This window comes from Scyliorhinus torazame, chromosome 11, assembly GCF_047496885.1.
Source record: "Scyliorhinus torazame isolate Kashiwa2021f chromosome 11, sScyTor2.1, whole genome shotgun sequence".
In the NCBI taxonomy this organism is placed as follows: domain Eukaryota; kingdom Metazoa; phylum Chordata; class Chondrichthyes; order Carcharhiniformes; family Scyliorhinidae; genus Scyliorhinus; species Scyliorhinus torazame.
In genome coordinates, this window is record NC_092717.1 from 4,095,534 (window position 1) to 4,115,841 (window position 20,308).

Sequence of the window (20,308 nt, forward strand, 5' to 3'; positions counted from 1 at the left end):
TCTGCATTTATTGTTGTTCAATCACAGTCCCCCCTCCACCTGGTTTGTACTGGGGAGGGTATAGTGCTGAATGGGATGAAATACAGACATAAGACAGTACCTGGGCCCACTCGGCGTCACCTGGAGGTGGGACTGGGCTGGTGATATCCAGGGCGGAGACAGCGAAGCCCAGGGAAACACTGAGGTTCCCAGTCAGCATGGCCTCGCCAAGATTGCTGGCAAATCCTTTCAGATCGGAGAACTGCAGCTTGCCTGGACAATGTGAGAATAACAGAAATCCTTTATCAATGGACCAACATCTTCCTAAATCACTAACATTCAGCAAGGTTGGCTCAGAACTTTATAACTGGGTTCCAGTGAACCATTATTTACTCAGTCGCCTACCCCATCACCACGAGGCACAGGTGGAGAGAGGGGAGGGGAAAATATCATCTTCCAAACAGCTCCCCTAATTTCAGTGAAAGATCAGCTAAACCTGTGTTGAAATGGTTAAATAGACTTGTTCATACCAAGGGGAGTGCAGATCTGGAGCTCACTCCCTCAAAAGAGAGCGAATTCTGGGAGGTACAATTGAAAGTTGACTGAGATGGTAGATTATAGTTGGGTACAAGGAAGGAAGGTGGAAAAATGGATACAAATCAGATTGAATGGTGTAACGGCGGACAGGGGATCAATGGTCCCTGCTTTTTCAGATTTTCCAGGTTCCTTGTTGAGGCTATGGTGCAATATCGGGAATACACCTGGAGACTTTGCTGGAGGATGAGTTGATTCCATATCCTAATCGAGTGGTTGTCCTGGGGGGAATCCAGAACAAGGGGGAATAGCCTTATAATCGGAGCCAGGCTGTTCCGGGTGATATCAGGAAGCTTTTCCTCACACAGAGCGGGAATGAAAAACTGGAATTCTTCCAGTCCCACAAAAAGCTGTGGATACTGAAAATGTCTTGGGATTTTTCTAAACAGAGATTGCTAGATTTTAATTGGTTAAGAATATCAAAGGGATATGAAGACACGGTGAATAAATCACAGAATCTGTTCACATCTTTTAATGGTCTCATCTCTTGTCTGACTGTTTAAAAAATATCAGGGCTCTTTTCGTTGGAATAGAGAAATTTAAAAGACAGTCACAGCCACAAACATTCACTCCCTCCACCACCGACGCACAGTAGCAGCCGTGTGTACCATCTACAAGATGCACTACAGTAACTCACCAAGGTTCCTTAGGCAGCACCTTCCAAACCCACGACCACTCCCACCTAGAAGGACAAGAGCAGCAGATACCTGGGAACCCCACCACCTGGAGGTTCCCCTCCAACTCACTCACCACCCTGACTGGGAAATATATCGGCTGTTCCTTCACTGTCACTGGGGCAAAATCCTGGAACTCCCTCCCTAACAGCACAGTGGGTGTACCTACACCACATGCATTGCAGGGGGTTCAAAGGGCAATTAGGGATGGGCAATAAATGCTTCCCCAACCAGCGACTCCTACATCCTGTAAATGGATTTTAAAAAAATTGACAGAGCTCTTGTAAAATATGAAGGGTTGGAACAAGGTAGAAAGAAACCAATTGCTTCCAGTGATCAAGGGGATTTAGAATGAGGAGAAATAGATATGAAGATTAAATGATAAAGAAATGAGATTTGAAAGCCATAGGAACATTTATTACAGAGGGTTTGACTGAGTGGAACCTGTACTGGATTATGTGAAAGAACCAGGTAAAAATATATTTGAAAGGTGACCGAAGGAAAGGGGATAAAGGAGTATGGGAACACAGTGGGAACACAAGATTCGGGTTCCATGCTTTTATGAAGAATACGACCAGCTTCGACCGAATGGGCTTTTTCCTGTTCGAACAATGTACCTGCTGTAGCGGGAATTCATTAACATTTAAAGGCAATAGTTAAATATCTTGTAAAATATTTGATCGCAGCATACGAGCATTTATTGTCCATCATTAATTGCCCTCAAAAAGGTGGTGGTGGGCCGCTTTCCTGAACCACTATCCATGTGGTGGGGCCGGACAGGGAAATTCCAATGATTCAGTCATCATTGTGTCATTTCAGATGATGATCCATCATCCCCTTATTGTGGGACTGGAGCACTGGCTTGTGAAGGGCAGGTTTCCTTCCCTGAAGAGCATTAGTGACCCAGTTGAGTTTTGATGACGATACTATAGTTTGCTGTGGTTACTTTCCCAGTGCTGGCCCAGATTTCTTCAATTCAATTTCATACCAAGCTCTGCTGGGCTTTGAACTCTCAACGTTTGGGATGCTCGTACTGGCGTTCAACCTGGACACTAACATATTAGCTGAAACCTCATTCTCTAGAATTACACATACTTCTATCCTGATGTTGAGCTGCAGATGTTCAAAGCCCCCGTTTACCTTCAGTAGAGGTGGAGTTGGTCGAGTTATTTCTGCTGGAGGACAATTGCTCCATTGGAGGTTCTCCAATTTCTACTTCGACAGTAATCCCTGTAGCACGCTTCCTGCGATGTCCTGTCTCCCGCACAATATTAGTTACACGGATTTTATTCGGAGGCACATTTAGGAACAGGGCGAGATTCTGCACTAAATTGGGACCGTAGAATTCATCCACTGTCATCGCGGGTAGATTAAAGGAGATGTGGAGGACGGGAGATGTGTGGATCTCAATTGGAGTCGATCCTCTCACGAGAACATTAAGCATCTGGTATGTTCTGTCAAAGTAATTTGCTCCAGTGACAGGGGAGTCCAACTTGGGAATGAATTCTCCTGTGAAGATAGAATAAAATGCATCAAGGAAAACAACCAGGTTTTATATGAATATGGGCCGGTCAATGAGGTTCCCATTGTGGGGCAGCCCCACGCCGCCGGGAAAACCCTGGGCGCCGGCGTAACGGAGAATCCCGCCGGCGGAGAATCTCGGCCATGGTTTCTTGGTCATATCACACTTGGAGCACTGTGAACAATTCTGGCCACCACGTTACCAAATGGGCAGGACATTGTAGAAGCTGCACAAAAGTTAAATAATTTCAGAACTGAGAGGTTATACCCGGCAGGAAAGACTGACGTTCCTTCCTCCAAGAAAGGGACGGCCCAAGTTATCTGACAGAGAATCTTTCAGATTATGGAAGGGTTTGATGAGACAGATGTAGAGAAAATAGGCGGGATTCTCCGATCCAGCGGGAGAGTGTTGACGGCGTTATAAATGCCCAAGCGTTTTACGCTGGCGTCAGCGGGCCGCTGGGAGCAGTGATGCTGCGCCGCACAGGGGGCTAGCACGGCACTGGAGTGCTTTACGCAGCTCCAGCCACCGATAAAGGTGCCAGCATGGGCGGCGCAAGTTCGGGCATGAGTGTGGGTTTCCTTCTCCGCGCCGACCCGACGCAACGTGGCGGAGACCTACAATGGTCTAACACAGAGGAACATAGGCCCCCCATGAGAACTAGCCCGTCCGCCGATCAGTAGGCCCCGATCGCGGGCCAGGCCACAATGGAGCCCCCCCCCCCCGGGGTCGGATCCCCCACCCCCCCCCCCACCAGGATGGGCCCCGCAGCCAGAACGGCGAGGTCCCGCCTGGTAGGACTACACGAGAACGACGCCGGCAGAACTTAGCCGAAATCGGCGGGCACTCGGCCCATCGCACGGGGAGAATTGACGGGGGGGGGGGGGGGGGGGTCGCTACTGCCACTGCAGCGACCGCACCGCCGGAGAATTGGCGGGTCGGCGTCGCAGGATTCGTGCCCCCCCGCCCCGGCAATTCTCTGATCCGGCGCGAATAAGCTGAATAAACAGAGAGAGGAATCGAGGTTATGGGGACGGGGTTAGACGAAGAAGGCGTGGGTGGAGGTTCCTGTAGGATATAAGCACTTGGGTACGGTCGATTGTTTCTGCCTGGTATGTGACAGTCCAGGACACACATTTCTTTTATTTCTCACTTGCTGAGGAGTCTGGCGGAGTTATTGTGAAATCCGGGCAATTATTTCAAAGAAACGATGTTGACGTTAGTTTACCTTCATAGGTTGGGCCTTTCAGTGTGAAGTCACTGTGATCAACATCCCATTCCACATTGGTAGGAGCGACAAAGTTATTGTTCACATACACCTCCAGGCGTTGCGATGTGGAATAATATATCGCCAAACGCACAGCCTTGTTCAAAGAAAAGGGCTGTTAGTTTCAGATTTTTTTATTTTCATATTCCTGGCAGTGTTCCAGCCAATAAACCCATCCACAGAAACACTAAGAACTAATTACATTTATATAGCACCGTCAGTTTCCAAAATGTCCCAAAGTGCTTCACAGGTGCAGTGACACCCAAAACTCAATACCAAGCGGCAGGATGACATGTGACCGGCAGGTGATCAAACTTCATTGCAGTGTTAATGTGAGCCTACTTGTGACAATAAAGATTTTAATATTATTATTACTCCCATGGGGTGAAATAGATCTTTGCTGGTTGGACCAAATGGACACTTACACAATCAGCGGCCATTTTACAAGCAGCAGATTTTCATCGCCATTGATAAAATAAAGTGGCAGTAAAACAAGCAGAGATTGGCTACCAGGCATTTCCCATTATTATTCATCAATGATTTCACCACTATCAGTACGAGGGAGTGCTGCACTGTCAGAGGGTCAGTACTGAGGGAGTGCCGCACTGTCAGAGGGTCAGTACTGAGGGAGTGCCGCACTGTCAGAGGGTCAGTACTGAAGGAGTGCCGCACTGTGAGAGTGTCAGTACTGAGGGAGTGCCGCACTGTCAGAGGGTCAGTACTGAGGGAGTGCCGCACTGTGAGAAGGTCAGTACTGAGAGTGCTGCACTGTCGGAGGGTCAGTACTGAGGGAGTGCCGCACTGTCAGAGGGTCAGTACTGAGGGAGTGCCGCACTGTCAGAGGGTCAGTACTGAAGGAGTGCCGCACTGTGAGAGTGTCAGTACTGAGGGAGTGCCGCACTGTCAGAGGGTCAGTACTGAGGGAGTGCCGCACTGTGAGAAGGTCAGTACTGAGAGTGCTGCACTGTCGGAGGGTCAGTACTGAGGGAGTGCCGCACTGTCAGAGAGTCAGTACTGAGGGAGTGCTGCACTGTCAGAGGGTCAGTACTGAGGGTGTGCCGCACTGTGAGAAGGTCAGTACTGAGAGTGCTGCACTGTCGGAGGGGCAGTACTGAGGGAGTGCCGCACTGTCGAGAGGGTCAGTACAGAGGGAGTGCCGCACTGTCAGAGGGTCAGTACTGAGGGAGTGCTGCACTGTCAGAGGGTCAGTACTGAGGGAGTGCCGAACTGTGAGAAGGTCAGTACTGAGAGTGCTGCACTGTCGGAGGGTCAGTACTGAGGGAGTGCTGCATTGTCGGAGGGTCAGTACTGAGGGAGTGCTGCACTGTCAGAGGGTCAGTACTGAGGGAGTACTGCACTGTCAGAGGGTCAGTACTGAGGGAGTGCTGCACTGTCAGAGGGTCAGTACTGAGGGAGCGCCGCACTGTCTGAGGGTCAGTACTGAGGGAGTGCTGCACTGTCAGAGGGTCAGTACTGAGGGAGCGCCGCACTGTCAGAGGGTCAGTACTGAGGGAGTGCCGCACTGTCAGAGGGTCAGTATTGAGGGAGCGCCGAACTGTCAGAGGGTCAGTACTGAGGGAGTGCCGCACTGTCAGAGTGTCCGTACTGAGGGAGTGCTGCACTGTCAGAGGGTCAGTACTGAGGGAGCGCTGCACTGTCAGAGGGTCAGTACTGAGGGAGTGCCGCACTGTCAGAGGGTCAGTACTGAGGGAGTGCTGCACTGTCAGAGGGTCAGTACTGAGGGAGTGCCGCACTGTCAGAGGATCAGTACTGAGGGAGTGCCGCACTGTCAGAGGGTCAGCACTGAGGGAGTGCCGCACTGTCAGAGGGTCAGTACTGAGGGAGTGCCGCACTGTCAGAGGGTCAGCACTGAGGGAGTGCCGCACTGTCAGAGGGTCAGTACTGAGGGAGTGCCGCACTGTCAGAGGGTCAGCACTGAGGGAGTGCCGCACTGTCAGAGGGTCAGTACTGAGGGAGTGCCGCATTGTCAGAGGATCAGTACTGAGGGAGTGCCGCACTGTCAGAGGGTCAGTACTGAGGGAGTGCCGCACTGTCAGAGGGTCAGCACTGAGGGAGTGCCGCACTGTCAGAGGGTCAGTACTGAGGGAGTGCCGCACTGTCAGAGGGTCAGCACTGAGGGAGTGCCGCACTGTCAGAGGGTCAGTACTGAGGGAGTGCCGCACTGTCAGAGGATCAGTACTGAGGGAGTGCCGCACTGTCAGAGGGTCAGTACTGAGGGAGTGCCGCACTGTCAGAGGGTCAGCACTGAGGGAGTGCTGCACTGTCAGAGGGTCAGTACTGAGGGAGTGCTGCACTATCAGAGGGTCAGTACTGAGGGAGTGCCGCACTGTCAGAGGGTCAGTACTGAGGGAGTGCTGCACTGTCAGAGGGTCAGTACTGAGGGAGTGCTGCACTGTCAGAGGTACCATCTTTCAGATGAGATGTTAAACTGAGGCCTACTTGGGTGTGTGGGTGTCACTATGTGGGGGAGGAGCAGGGCCATTCTCTTTGGTTCCTGAATGAACATCATCCCTCAATGATCATTGTAAAAACATGTTATCGCATTGCTGTTTGTGAGAACTTGCTTTACACAAACTGGCTGTGGTGTTTCGTACATTTCAACATCAGCAGCACTCCGAAAAAACCTTCATTGAATGTTGACCACTTTGAGGGCCCGGCGATCCTGACCAACGCCGTGTGGATGGACGGTGAATTCTGTGATGGGTTAACTCAGATTCACCTTCATCCTTTACAAACACTTTGCATCTTGATGTACAATAGTTATTCTCTCAGTTTTTAACCCCTCAATCACTGTTTGCAGAAATATAACAAGGTTAATTAAAAATTCAACACGAGCAAAAGTCTATTTCAGAATCCACCATTAAAGCCACAATTGTTTCCATGAATCTACCTGTATAATATTCCTGTACTATCACTGTGGTGCCTGCTCCCTTACTGATTAAGCTCTTTCTTTCTTTTTCTTTTTTTATCTAGGAGGGGATGGCAGGGAAGGTAGTGCAATGTTCCTCCTGCAGGATGTTTGAGGTGAGGGACGCCGTCAGTGTCCCTGCTGATTTCATCTGTGGGAAGTGCACCCATCTCCAGCTCCTCAGAAACCGCATTAGGGAACTGGAGCTGGAGCTGGATGAACTTCGGATCATTCGGGAGGCAGAGGTGGTCATCGATAGAAGCTTCAGGGATGTAGTTACTCCGAAGAATAAAGATAGATGGGTGACGGTGAGAGGGGCTGGGAGGAAGCAGTCAGTACAGGGATCCCCTGTGGCTGTTCCCCTTAGTAACAAGTATACCGCTTTGGATACTGTTGGGGGGGGGTGGACTTACCAGGTGTAAGCCATGGGGTACAGGTCTCTGGCACAGAGTCTGTCCCTGTTGCTTAGAAGGGCAGGGGGGAGAGGAGTAGAGCATTAGTCATTGGAGACTCCATAGTTAGGGGGATAGATAGGAGATTCTGTGGGAACGAGAGAGACTCGCGGTTGGTGTGTTGCCTCCCAGGTGCCAGGGTGCGTGATGTCTCGGATCGTGTTTTGGGGATCCTTAAGGGGGAGGGGGAGCAGCCCCAAGTCGTGGTCCACAAAGGCACCAACGACATAGGTAGCAAAAGGGATAGGGATGTAAGGCAGGAATTCAGGGAGCTAGGGTGGAAACTTAGATCTAGGACAAACAGAGTTATTATCTCTGGGTTGTTACCCGTGCCACGTGCTAGCGAGATGAGGAATAGGGAGAGAGAGGAGTTGAACACGTGGCTACAGGGATGGTGCAGGAGGGAGGGTTTCAGATTTCTGGATAATTGGGGCTCATTCTGGGGTCGGTGGGACCTCTACAAACGGGATGGTCTACACCTGGACCAGAGGGGTACCAATATCCTGGGGGGGGGGAAATTTGCTAATGCTCTTCGGGAGGGTATAAACAAGTTCAGCAGGGGCTTGGGAACCTGAATTGTAGCTCCAGTATACAGGAGGTTGAGAGTAGTGAGGTCATGAGTAAGGTTTCAAAGTTGCAGGTGTGTACCGGCAGGCAGGAAGGTGGTTTAAAATGTGTCTTCTTCAATGCCAGGAGTATCCGGAATAAGGTGGGTGAACTTGCGGCATGGGTTGGTACCTGGGACTTGGATGTTGTGGCCATTTCGGAGACATGGATAGAGCAGGGACAGGAATGGTTGTTGAAGGTGCCGGGGTTTAGATATTTCAGTCAGCTCAGGGAAGGTGGTAAAAGAGGGGGAGGGGTGGCATTGTTAGTCAAGGACAGTATTACGGTGACAGGAAGGACGTTTGATGAGGGCTCGTCTACTGAGGTAGTATGGGCTGAGTTTAGAAACAGGAAAGGATAGGTCACCCTGTTAGGGGTTTTCTATAGGCCTCCGAAAAGTTCCAGAGATGTAGAGGAAAGGATTGCAAAGATGATTCTGGATAGGAGCGAAAGCAACAGGTTAGTTGTTATGGGGGACTTTAACTTTCCAAATATTGACTGGAAACGCTATAGTTTGAGTACTTTGGATGGGTCCGTTTTTGTCCAATGTGTGCAGGAGGGTTTCCTGACACAGTATGTAGATAGGCCAATGAGAAGCGAGGCCATATTGGATTTGGTACTGGGTAATGAACCAGGACAGGTGTTAGATTTGGAGGTAGGTGAGCACTTTGGTGATAGTAACCACAATTCGATTACGTTTACTTTAGTGATGGAAAGGGATAGGTATATACCGCAGGGCAAGAGTTATATCTGGGGGAAAGGCAATTATGATGCGATGAGGCAAGACTTAGGATGCATCGGATGGAGAGGAAAACTGCAGGGGATGGGCACAATGGAAATGTGGAGCTTGTTCAAGGAACAGTTACTGTGTGTCCTTGATAAGTATGTACCTGTCAGATAGGGAGGAAGTGGTCGAGCAAGGGAACCGTGGTTTACTAAAGCAGTCGAAACACTTGTCAAGAGGAAGAAGGAGTCTTATGTAAAGATGAGACATGAAGGTTCAGTTAGGGCGCTCGAGAGTTACACGTTAGCTAGGAAGGACCTAAAGAGAGAGCTAAGAAGAGCCAGGAGGGGACATGAGAAGTCTTTGGCAGGTAGGGTCAAGGATAGCCCTAAAGCTTCCTATAGATATGTCAGGAATAAACGAATGACTAGGGTAAGAGTAGGGCCAGTCAAGGGCAGTAGTGGGAACTTGTGCGTGGAGTCCGAGGAGATAGGAGAGGTGCTAAACGAATATTTTTTGTCAGTATTCACACAGGAAAAAGACAATGTTGTTGAGGAGAATACTGAAATTCAGGCTACTAGACTAGAACGGCTTGAGGTTCATAAGGAGGAGGTGTTAGCAATTCTGGAAAGTGTGAAAATAGATAAGTCCCCTGGGCCGGATGGGATTTATCCTAGGATTCTCTGGGAAGCTAGGGAGGAGATTGCTGAGCCTTTGGCTTTGATCTTCAAGTCATCTTTGTCAACAGGAATAGTGCCAGAAGACAGGAGGATAGCAAATGTTGTCTCCTTGTTCAAGAAGGGGAGTAGAGACAACCCTGGTAACTATAGACCAGTGAGCCTTACTTCTGTTGTGGGCAAAATCTTGGAAAGGTTTATAAGAGATAGGATGTATAATCATCTGGAAAGGAATAATTTGATTCGAGATTGTCAACACGGTTTTGTGAAGGGTAGGTCGTGCCTCACAAACCTTATTGACTTCTTTGAGAAGGTGACCAAACAGGTGGATGAGGGTAAAACAGTTGATGTGGTGTATATGGATTTCAGTAAAGCGTTTGATAAGGTTCCCCACGGTAGGCTACTGCAGAAAATACAGAAGCATGGGATTCAGGGTGATTTAGCAGTTTGGATCAGAAATTGGCTAGCTGGAAGAAGCCAAAGGGTGATGGTTGATGGGAAATGTTCAGACTGGAGTCCAGTTACTAGTGGTGTACCACAAGGTTCTGTTTTGGGGCCACTGCTGTTTGTCATTTTTATAAATGACCTGGAGGAGGGCGTAGAAGGATGGGTTTGTAAATTTGCAGATGACACTAAAGTCGGTGGAGTTGTGGACAGTGCGAAAGGATGTTACAAGTTACAGAGGGACATAGATAAGCTGCAGCGCTGGGCTGAGAGGTGGCAAATGGAGTTTAATGCAGAAAAGTGTGAGGTGATTCATTTTGGAAGGAATAACAGGAATGCAGAGTACTGGGCTAATGGTAAGATTCTTGGCAGTGTGGATGAGCAGAGAGATCTCGGTGTCCATGTACATAGATCCCTGAAAGTTGCCTCCCAGGTTGAGAGGGTTGTTAAGAAGGCGTACGGTGTGTTAGCTTTTATTGGTAGAGGGATTGAGTTTCGGAGCCATGAGGTCATTTTGCAGCTATACAACACTCTGGTGCGGCCGCATTTGGAGTATTACTTGCAATTCTGGTCGCCGCATTATAGGAAGGATGTGGAAGAATTGGAAAGGGTGCAGAGACGATTTATCAGAATGTTGCCTGGTATGGAGGGAAGATCTTATGAGGAAAGGCTGAGGGACTTGAGGCTGTTTTTGTTAGAGAGAAGATGGTTAAGAGGTGACTTAATTGAGGCATACAAGATGATCAGAGGATTGGATAGGGTGGACAGTGAGAGCCTTTTTCCTCGGATGATGATGTCTAGCACGAGGGGACATAGCTTTAAATTGAGGGGAGATAGATATAGGACAGATGTCAGAGGTAGGTTCTTTACTCAGAGAGTAGTAAGGGCATGGAATGCCCTGCCTGCAACAGTCGTGGACTCGCCAACACTAAGGGCATTCAAATGGTCATTGGATAGACATATGGACGATAAGGGAATAGTGTAGATGGGCTTTAGAGTGGTTTCACAGGTCGGCGCAACATCGAGGGCCGAAGGGCCTGTACTGCGCTGTAATGTTCTATGTTCTATGACTGATTGATAATCATCTCTTGTGCGGTTTCCCCATTTTCTGCTCATGTTTGTAATTGGCACTTTCATGGCATTTCCCATCTTAACTTAAGCCATCGGATGTTGCAGTTTCCACCACACGACTATCAGATTATCTGGATAACGTCCTGATGACCAAACCTAACCTTTAACCAGATCTACGGGGGGGGGTGTGGGAGATTGGGACGGGTCAGATTCCAAATTTATTATTGGTCACTCTTAACACTTGATCCCCTTCAACTCAGGTCCAAATGGAATCAAGTATTCCAAACCGTCCCAGCCCAGAAAGCCTGTGATGCCAACGTGGTAACGGAACCCTGGATAATGGGGTGTCCATCAGTGGGTGAAGAGAGAATGGCAGCCTGGGCAGTCTCAGTGGACGGCACAGGGCACCAAACATAACCCACCAGGGAGGCAAAGGAGTGAGGGCCAGATATCTAAGTGAGATTGAGATTCCCTGTGGACGGGGGGTAAGACAGCGGCTTCACAATCTGAATCTCAGCTGGGTGTGTTCCCCGGCCTTGGCTCTGAAATTCAGATGCGGCCACTCCAGATCACCCTCCCCATCTAGGTGTTTACTCGTGCGTGCAATCACCGCCTTCTCACTCCATGCAGCTCCTTTTAACCCAACTTTCCAGGTGGGAATCCCACGGGAATTGCTCCATGTTGACTTTACCAGGAGTAAGCTTGGGCAAGATATATATGATGTTGCAACAGACCCTCTCATTTCCGAACAGACGGGCAAGGTTGAAGTTGCCCGCTCCATCCCACCCCCCCCCCACCCCCCTGTCCCACCCCCCCATTATTCCCCCCCCCCCCCCCCCCCACGCCAACTATTCCTCACATACACGATGACCTTTAACTCCCATCGGTTCAAACCAGGTGCTGTCTCACCCACCTGCGCCCAGTATGGTCTGTGAGAAACCGTTGCTACAAGTAAAAATGGTGAAACCAGGCAAACGGCTGAAGATAACGTATAAAACACGGAGCTGCGGTATCAGGAGCTCCTTACTTTGCTGTGGTCAGTATTAAGAAGCATTAGCCGCAGGCTCTGAGGGCTGGTGCTGGTGAAGTATATCTCGTACGACTTGTTTGTTGCCACAATTCCATAGAAGAGGGAGACTCTCTTCTGACACGTGTATCCAGAACACCAGCCATGGTCCTGTGGCCCTGGGAAAGTAACAGTAGGTTAAATATTTCACAGTGCCAAGCTACACAGTTTAAACCCAGCAAAGGACTTTCGTCAATCACACTCCTCAAACTCAGCATCAGTCATTGAGTAAGACCCATATTTTGGTATTATTTCAGTTCATGGTCCAAACCGTCCAGTCTCTGGGCCCTTGGAAACAGACGTGATTGAAACGTGTGTCAGGAACCTGACCAAATGCTGATGTGTGGATCCATGTTGGAGCTGTCCGGAAAACGTCACCTGGCCTTGAAAGAGCAATGTTGCATTTGTTAAATAACAAATGTAATTTGTTAAAGTAAAAACGGGGCGTCAGGGTAGCACAGTGGTTAGCACTGTGGCTTCACAGCGCCAGGGTTCCAGGTTCGATTCCCAGCTTGGGTCACTGACTGTGCGGAGTCTGCACGTTCTCCCCGTGTCTGCGTGGGTTTCCTCCGGGTGCTCCGGTTTCCTCCCACAAGTCCCGAAAGATGTGCTTGTTGGGTGAATTGGACATTCTGAATTCTCCCTCTGTGTATCCGAACAGGTGCTGGAATGTGGCGACTAGGGGCTTTTCACAGTAACTTCATTGCAGCGTTAATGTAAGCCTACTTGTGATAATAAAGATTATTATTATAAACTCCTTTATGATAAATTCCACATAGCTTTAAAATGATATTTTTAAATCTATTTATTTATGATGCTTTACCTTTTACTCAGGTGTTATGTCCCATGTATTTATTTTACTTATAGTTTTAAAAAAATATATAAATTTAGAGAATACTGTTATTTTTTCTCCAATTAAGGGGCAATTTCGCGTGGTCAATCCACCTACCCTGCACATCTTTGGGTTGTGGGGGTGAGACCCACACAGACACGGGGATAATGTGCAAACTCCACACGGACAGTGACCCAGGGCCGGGATTCGAACCCGGGTCCTCAGCGCTGCAGCCCCAGTGCTAACCACTGTGCCACATGCCGCCCCCTATTTTACTTATAGCTGATTGGTATTACAGACTTTGAGTCTTGCTGAAAAAAAGACAAGCTGTCAAAGCTTTTTGTCTTGCACTCAGCAGGACATTTGGAAGAATATTAAATTGTTAGGGGAAAAACCATTTAGATTGCATGAGAAAAGAGAGTACTAATTGGTTGGCAAGTGGACTCTGATGCCAGAGGTGCAGCCATGAAAATGCGCAGTTAACAGTTATGACAATGTAATTCTCATTTAGCTGTCAAGCTTTGGTTAAATTGAAACGAGGCAGTTTGACTCTGATTGGTCAAAGCATTTCCCTGGGTAATCAACCAGAGAATGACAGTTACCAATTTTGTTTAGGTGAAACAGGCACAATGTGAGTACATGTCCTTCCTGTTTGCGAAGAACAGGGCCCTATGTATTAATATATGTAGCTTCTAGGTCACACACATGCTCCACACTGTGAGCCCGACTGACTATCTTAAATTGGGTTTCAGTGTAATTCTTCACATGACCTGACAACCAGTTTAAGAGCATCAGTTGGGCTCACAGTATAGCTCATCCATGCATGCTAGAAGCTACAATTATTAACACACAGAGCCCTGTTCTTTGCAGACAGAAGGAACATGTACACACATTGCACCTTTTTCAATTAAACAAAATCGCGAAAGCCATTCGCTGGATCATTCCCTAGGGCAATGCCTTGACCAATCAGAGTCAAACTGCCTGGTTTGAATTTAAAGAAATCTTGGCAGTTAACTGTCAGTTATTAGTTAACTGGTGTATTTTCCATGGCAATGCCTCTTCAATCAGAGTTTACTTGCCAACCAGTTAACACTCTGTTCGAATGCAGTATAAATTGTTGTTCCCTTTAAAATTTGATACTCTTGCAAATGTCCTGATGGGTGTAAGACCAAAAACGTTGACATTATTTTGCAGCGATATTTTGCTTATCTGCAAAATGTCTGTCTGTGAAGATACTTCAATGTGATTGGCTTCTTATCTTGTTTAATGACATCACTCTTACCGGATGCCTGGAGATCCCTTTGGATTGACGCCAGGTTCAAACTGATATTGGGAAAGCAGAAATCCATGCTACAGAGAGTTGTAGGTGTGGGGCAGCGGTGGATACTAATGTTTTGCCACTGACTGGGAATTCTAACCCAATGTTTCAGGTCGACGATCTTTTGTCAGAATTGGAAGATGTTTTGAGATGTAATGGTTGTGAAGCAAGTACAGAGGCGGGGAAGGAGGGGAAAGAGAGAACAAACAGGGAGTCTGTAATAATGTTGGGGGACAGGAGCGATTAAACGTCAAACTGTCTGCGGCATGGGGGTGAGGTTTCGTTACAAATTCACATTCATAAATTCTCCGAAACTCTTTGCTGATCTTTCGTTTCGCCTTTGGCACAAATATTCTGTACTTTGTGAAATACTGGTGCAGATTTGGAAGAAATACACACCGTTAATAAGGTCGACATAACCCTCTGAGAGCAGAGCTACTGGTGATAACCTCCTGGTTTCTGTGTCAGGATCCAGACTTTCTATAACCAGCATTTCGTAATTTAGCCCAAAGCATTTGTAGCTTTGCCAGTCAGGCATGTGGATACAGGTGGAATCTCGGATAATCCCTTTGGGGAAACAATAAATGGTGATGTAGTACTCGTAAAAACAATCTGCCTGAAGGAACTGTGCGGCAGTGCCAGGGCAAGCCCATCTCATTTCAATCTCATTCATTCTTCAACTCCAGCACAGATAAGGCAGCTTGCCCCCTTTATGCAGGGATCATAGAATGAGACAGCACACAAAAGGCCATTGGCCCAGCATCCCCATGCCAGCTCTTTGAAAGATTTATCCAATTACCCTCCACTCTCGCCCTGATCTTCCCCCCATTTCCCAACCAATTTTAACCCTTGAAGTATTTATCCAATCCCTTTTGATTGTTGGAATTACCGCTCCTTCAGACAGTGCATTCCCGATCCCAACAACTCCGTGTCAAATAATTCTCCCCGTCTCCTTCTGGGCCTTCCGTTAATGACCCTAAATCTGTGACCCACCAGTTGCCAACTCTCCTCCCAGTGGAAATAGCATTCCATTATTCGCCCTAAAACCCTTCATGATTTTGAACACGGCTATTAATTATCCTTCTACACTGCTCTGCGCAGAGTCGCAATTCCCGCTTTTCCCGGTATCTATTTGGTTTGGATTCTGGAAAATCCCTCATCCTGACTCCCTGGAGAGAGAATCAAAAATGCCGTAAAAAGCTTCAGTTTCAGACCTTTGTGTGGGGCAATTTGAGAGACTGGAATACGGCTTCCGTTTAAATATGTCAGCATGGTTTTGGGAATTCGATAATCGCCCATTCCATAGCGCTGGTCACCATCCCATTGATATTCAGACTGGGGGATGACAGCCCCCACTGCTCCCAGGAACGAGCCATCAACATCTTTCAGCAGCACCTTCTTCTTGGCATCGCAGACCATGTCCACGCAGTCAGCGGGATTCGCTTTCCTGTCAAAGAAAACGGCAAAACAACAAGGTAGGGAACTTGCTGAAGTGAGGTCAGTCTGTCAATTACAGACATGGAGAAGGCAGATTGGATCACAGGTACCAGAAATCCAAAATCAAATCCCAAACTGCTGGAAGCACTGACGGCCAAGCACTGTCTAGGGGAGAGCCGAGATGTGTTCGGAGTAAGGTCAATATTGAAGGAGCTGAACAAAGTGACAAAGCATTCAAAGCACCACCAAACACCAAAACGCACACCTGTACACAGACGTATATACACACACACCTGTACACACACCTGTACACACACCAACACGCACACCTGTACACACACATCCACATACACACCTACATGCACCTGTACAGACACCAGAACACACCGCTCCACACACCAACATACACACCTGTACACACACCAACATGCACACACTTGTACACACACCTCCACACGCCAACACACACCTGTACACACACCTCCACACACCAACACACACACCTGTACACACACCTATACGCACACCTCTACACACTGTAATTGATTATATGGAAAGATGTGTCATTTGAAACATGGAAGTCTGGCAATATCTGGTCTGAGAGAAACATGAGAGAATATAGGGAAAAATCCCACGAAGGGTTAACAGCAGCTGCAAAAAGCAGGATTATAAAATGCAGATTCCTTCTCCCAAACAGGCTTAGCAAACAGGATTTTTGTATGAAGCTAAAAGCAATGGCTTTCATTGAAATTAACCATCTTAGTAAGCATCTGGAAAAGCATGGATGAGGGTTTCAGTTGAGTTAGGTGATAAATGTAAACCTTTCAAGTTATAACCAAGTGGATTTTTAGCATTACGCTAAAAGCAATGATTCACACCTTCATTGAAGTAAAATCAGCAGATAGAAAAGAATGACTCGGGGGTCAAATATATAGGTGTGAAGCTCTGCTGAAATCAGGTAAATTAAAGAAAACTGGAGACAACCTGTCTACAAGAACACAAATTAGACCCAAATCAAAGTCAAAATTATGAGCTGGGGGCACAATTTGATAATAAAACTACAGAAATGACAGGAACCAAAATTCACACCCCTCTTGAAATCAAAGCATTTGAACATCACAAAGGAAACAATGTAATCAGAGATCTATGAGCTGAGGTCATGTCAAAATGAATACTTAGTCGTGTCAGAAAAATTTAGATTAAAGGTACCTTTTACAATCCAAGTGAAATAAAAGTTACTTTGCAATAAAGTCATAAAAACTTAATAACTGTTAGAAAAATATATAAACCCTGAGAAAGGGGCAGAGAGGGAGAGAAGCAGAGGGGCAAAGAAGCAGAGAAGGAATAAGAGAAGCAATCAGAGTCAGCTTACAGTCAGCTTGGTCATGGGAAAGGGACAAAGCAGCCGAGCTAAAACAGCTAACGCAGACCAGAATTTAAAGAGGAGGCAGAGTCAGCTCAGAGACAGCCAGCAGAGTCAGCTCTCACAGCTCGGTACATGGGAAAGATAGGACATAGCAACCGAGCAGAACAGCGAATACATCTGAGGAAGACCAAAACAATTTAAAGAAGATTGATTGTCAAGTTGTGCCTGAAGGTCCCTTCAACCAACCAGATCCAGAAGGATCCAGAAGCAAGATCTTTTTACTTTTCTGTAAAGACAGTGATTGCATCTTTTAAAAGAAAAAAATACATAATAATAAAATAACTTAAAAGTTTTAACCTGAAACAGTGGTTATTCCAAAGTCTACTTTACTTACTTAGCAATGCGGGACCCAGGATTGATGCTGCTAAGTAGATGAAATCTTCTTTGAAGGTATGGGTTATACTGGGTGATAACTTGAAAATATAGTTTGACCTGAATAGCACCCACTGAACATAGAACATAGAAAATACAGCACAGAACATGCCCTTCATCGGAGCCTGCATCGGAGTCAGGAAGTGAGAATCCCTGTTCACCATTCAGAATGTCGGCCTTTTTTGGTACAGGGGGACTTCTAAGAATAGTGGTGAGTTTTCAACAACAACACACGCCTGTACACACACCTGCACGCACCAACACGCACACCTGTACACACACCTGCACGCACCAACACGCACACCTGTACACACACCTGCATGCACCAACACACACCTGTACACACACCTGCATGCACCAACACACACACCTGTACACACCTGCACGCACCAACACGCACACCTGTACACACACCTGCATGCACCAACACACACACCTGTACACACACCTGCACGCACCAACACACACACCTGTACACACACCTGCACACACCAACACGCACACCTGTACACACACCTGCATGCACCAACACACACACCTGTACACACACCTGCACGCACCAACACGCACACCTGTACACACACCTGCACGCACCAACACACACACCTGTACACACACCTGCATGCACCAACATGCACACCTGTACACACACCTGCACGCACCAACATGCACACCTGTACACACACCTGCATGCACCAACACACACACCTGTACACACACCTGCACACACCAACACGGACACCTGTACACACACCTGCATGCACCAACACACACACCTGTACACACACCTCCACACACCAACACATACACACCTGTACACACACCACCACATACACACTTCCACACACCTGTGCACACACCAACACATACACACCTTCACATACACACCTATACACACACCGGTACGTGCACCTCAACATACATACCTACATACACCTCTACACAATAACACATACACACCTCCACACACCAACACATACATACCGACACACGCCTGTACACACACCTCAACACAATAACACATACACATCTCCACACACCAACTCATACATACCTACACACATCTGTACACATACATACCTACACACACATGTACACATACCTCCACATACAAATACCCACACACCTACACACAGATAAAAGCACATTACTGCAGATGGTAAAATCTGAAACAAAAACAGAAAATGCTGGAAAATCTCAGCAGGTGTGATGGCAAATGTGAAGTGAGAAGAGAGCTAACGTTTCGAGTCTGGATGACTCTTCGTTAAAGGTAACCTCCACACACTCTGATGAATGTCGGAATTGAGATATATTGTACTATAGATATTTGGTACAGTAAGGGTTAAAAACCTGGGTTAGTGTGTTAGACTGCTGCAATCATGTTTTCTTTTAAATCCTAATTTGAAAGACAACTAAGATTTTGGGGGCCTGGGTTTGAAGTAAAAAGCTTGGGTTAATGGAATGTTGTTTGGATTAAGGGAGTTCCCTGTGGAGTTAATTAGATTTCAGCCCGGTAAGGTGAGGTCGGTACTGGGTGTAGCCAAGACATCAGGCATTTTTCAGAGAGGGGGAAACTGTTCCCTCTCGCAAAGCGATCATGAACGAGATTTAAAATATTGGTAAAAGAAGCAAAAGTGAGTGGTTAGGCTCTGAAATTCACTGCCTGCCTGGAGGCAGGTTCAACTGAAACAATTCAAGAGGGAATTGGGTGATTATTTGAAAGGGAACAATGTGCAGGGTTGGGGAAGGTGGGGGAATGGCAATAGTGAATGGTTCATTTGGAGAGCTGGTGCAGACATGTTGGGCTGAATGGCCTCCTTCTGCACTGCAACAATTCTGCGATTCTGTGGCTGCGACCGAGCTCAGTTACCGCGTGTTAGCGTTTTGTGAATGGGTTTTTAAATCTCAGCGCGATCTCAGCTTCACAATAACTCACTTTACATCAGGTCTGTGAATGAAGATTTTCCCTCGCTCCTCACTGTTAATGATGCTGATTCCCTTCACCAGAATTGGGTGCTGCAAATCCTCATTCCGAGGATTAGTGATAAACATGACATTCATCTCTTTGGAACAGATACCCCTGAATCCAACAAATGTCGTGTCTTCAATGAAAGAAAAGTTTCAAAGTCAGATCACACGGAATTGACAAAACAGCAAAAACTTTTATTTCAAACATGTCACAAACTCACAAATGACACAAAATAAAAGGCACCTGGAAATCTGAAATAAAACAAAAAATGCTGGGAAAACTCAACAGGTCTGGCAGCGTTTGTGGAGAGAAACAGGGTTAATGTTCTTCCGAGGAAGGGTCATATGGGACTCAAATATAAATATCAGGAAAAGCAAGGGTCCTAATACTGACCCCTGAGTATTACAAACCTTCCTCTAGATGCTGACAGACCTGCGTTTTCCCAGCACCTTCTGTTTTTATTCTAAAGTTGACACACGTCTTTCCAGGGACCTTCCTAATGGTGTTTTCTTCAAGCTAATGTAGAAATTTCACATGCTGCACTGGCACACTGGATCAGTGCATCACTGGCTCAGTGCACTGGCTGACCGCAATTCTGGCTCAGTGGGTGCACTGGCTCACTGCATCACTGGCTCAGTGGGTGCACTGGTGCACTGCATCACTGGCTCAGTGGGTGCACTGGCTCAGTGGGTGCACTGGCTCACTGCATCACTGGCTCAGTGAGTGCACTGGCTCACTGCATCACTGGCTCAGTGAGTGCACTGGCTCACTGCATCACTGGCTCAGTGGGTGCACCGGCTCACTGCATCACTGGCTCAGTGGGTGCACTGGTGCACTGCATCACTGGCTCAGTGGGTGCACTGGTGCACTGCATCACTGGTTCAGTTGGTGCACTGGATCAATGCATCACTGGCTCAGTGGGTGCACTGGCTGACTGCAATTCTGGCTC

At 47.5% G+C, this 20,308-nt stretch overlaps 1 protein-coding gene across 1 annotated transcript in view; it reads right to left on the reverse strand.

Moving 5' to 3' along the window:
* The window catches only part of LOC140386080 (fibrocystin-L-like), an 82,753-nt gene that overhangs the window by 24,790 nt on the left and 37,655 nt on the right, over positions 1 to 20,308 (reverse strand). Inside the window, exons 10-16 of the mRNA XM_072468658.1 lie at positions 19,327 to 19,492; positions 15,370 to 15,602; positions 14,555 to 14,722; positions 11,967 to 12,124; positions 3,998 to 4,133; positions 2,388 to 2,756; positions 101 to 252 (exon numbers count right to left, since the gene is read on the reverse strand). Coding sequence (XP_072324759.1) covers positions 101 to 252; positions 2,388 to 2,756; positions 3,998 to 4,133; positions 11,967 to 12,124; positions 14,555 to 14,722; positions 15,370 to 15,602; positions 19,327 to 19,492 — 1,382 coding nt within the window. The remainder of the gene's footprint in view (positions 1 to 100; positions 253 to 2,387; positions 2,757 to 3,997; positions 4,134 to 11,966; positions 12,125 to 14,554; positions 14,723 to 15,369; positions 15,603 to 19,326; positions 19,493 to 20,308) is intronic.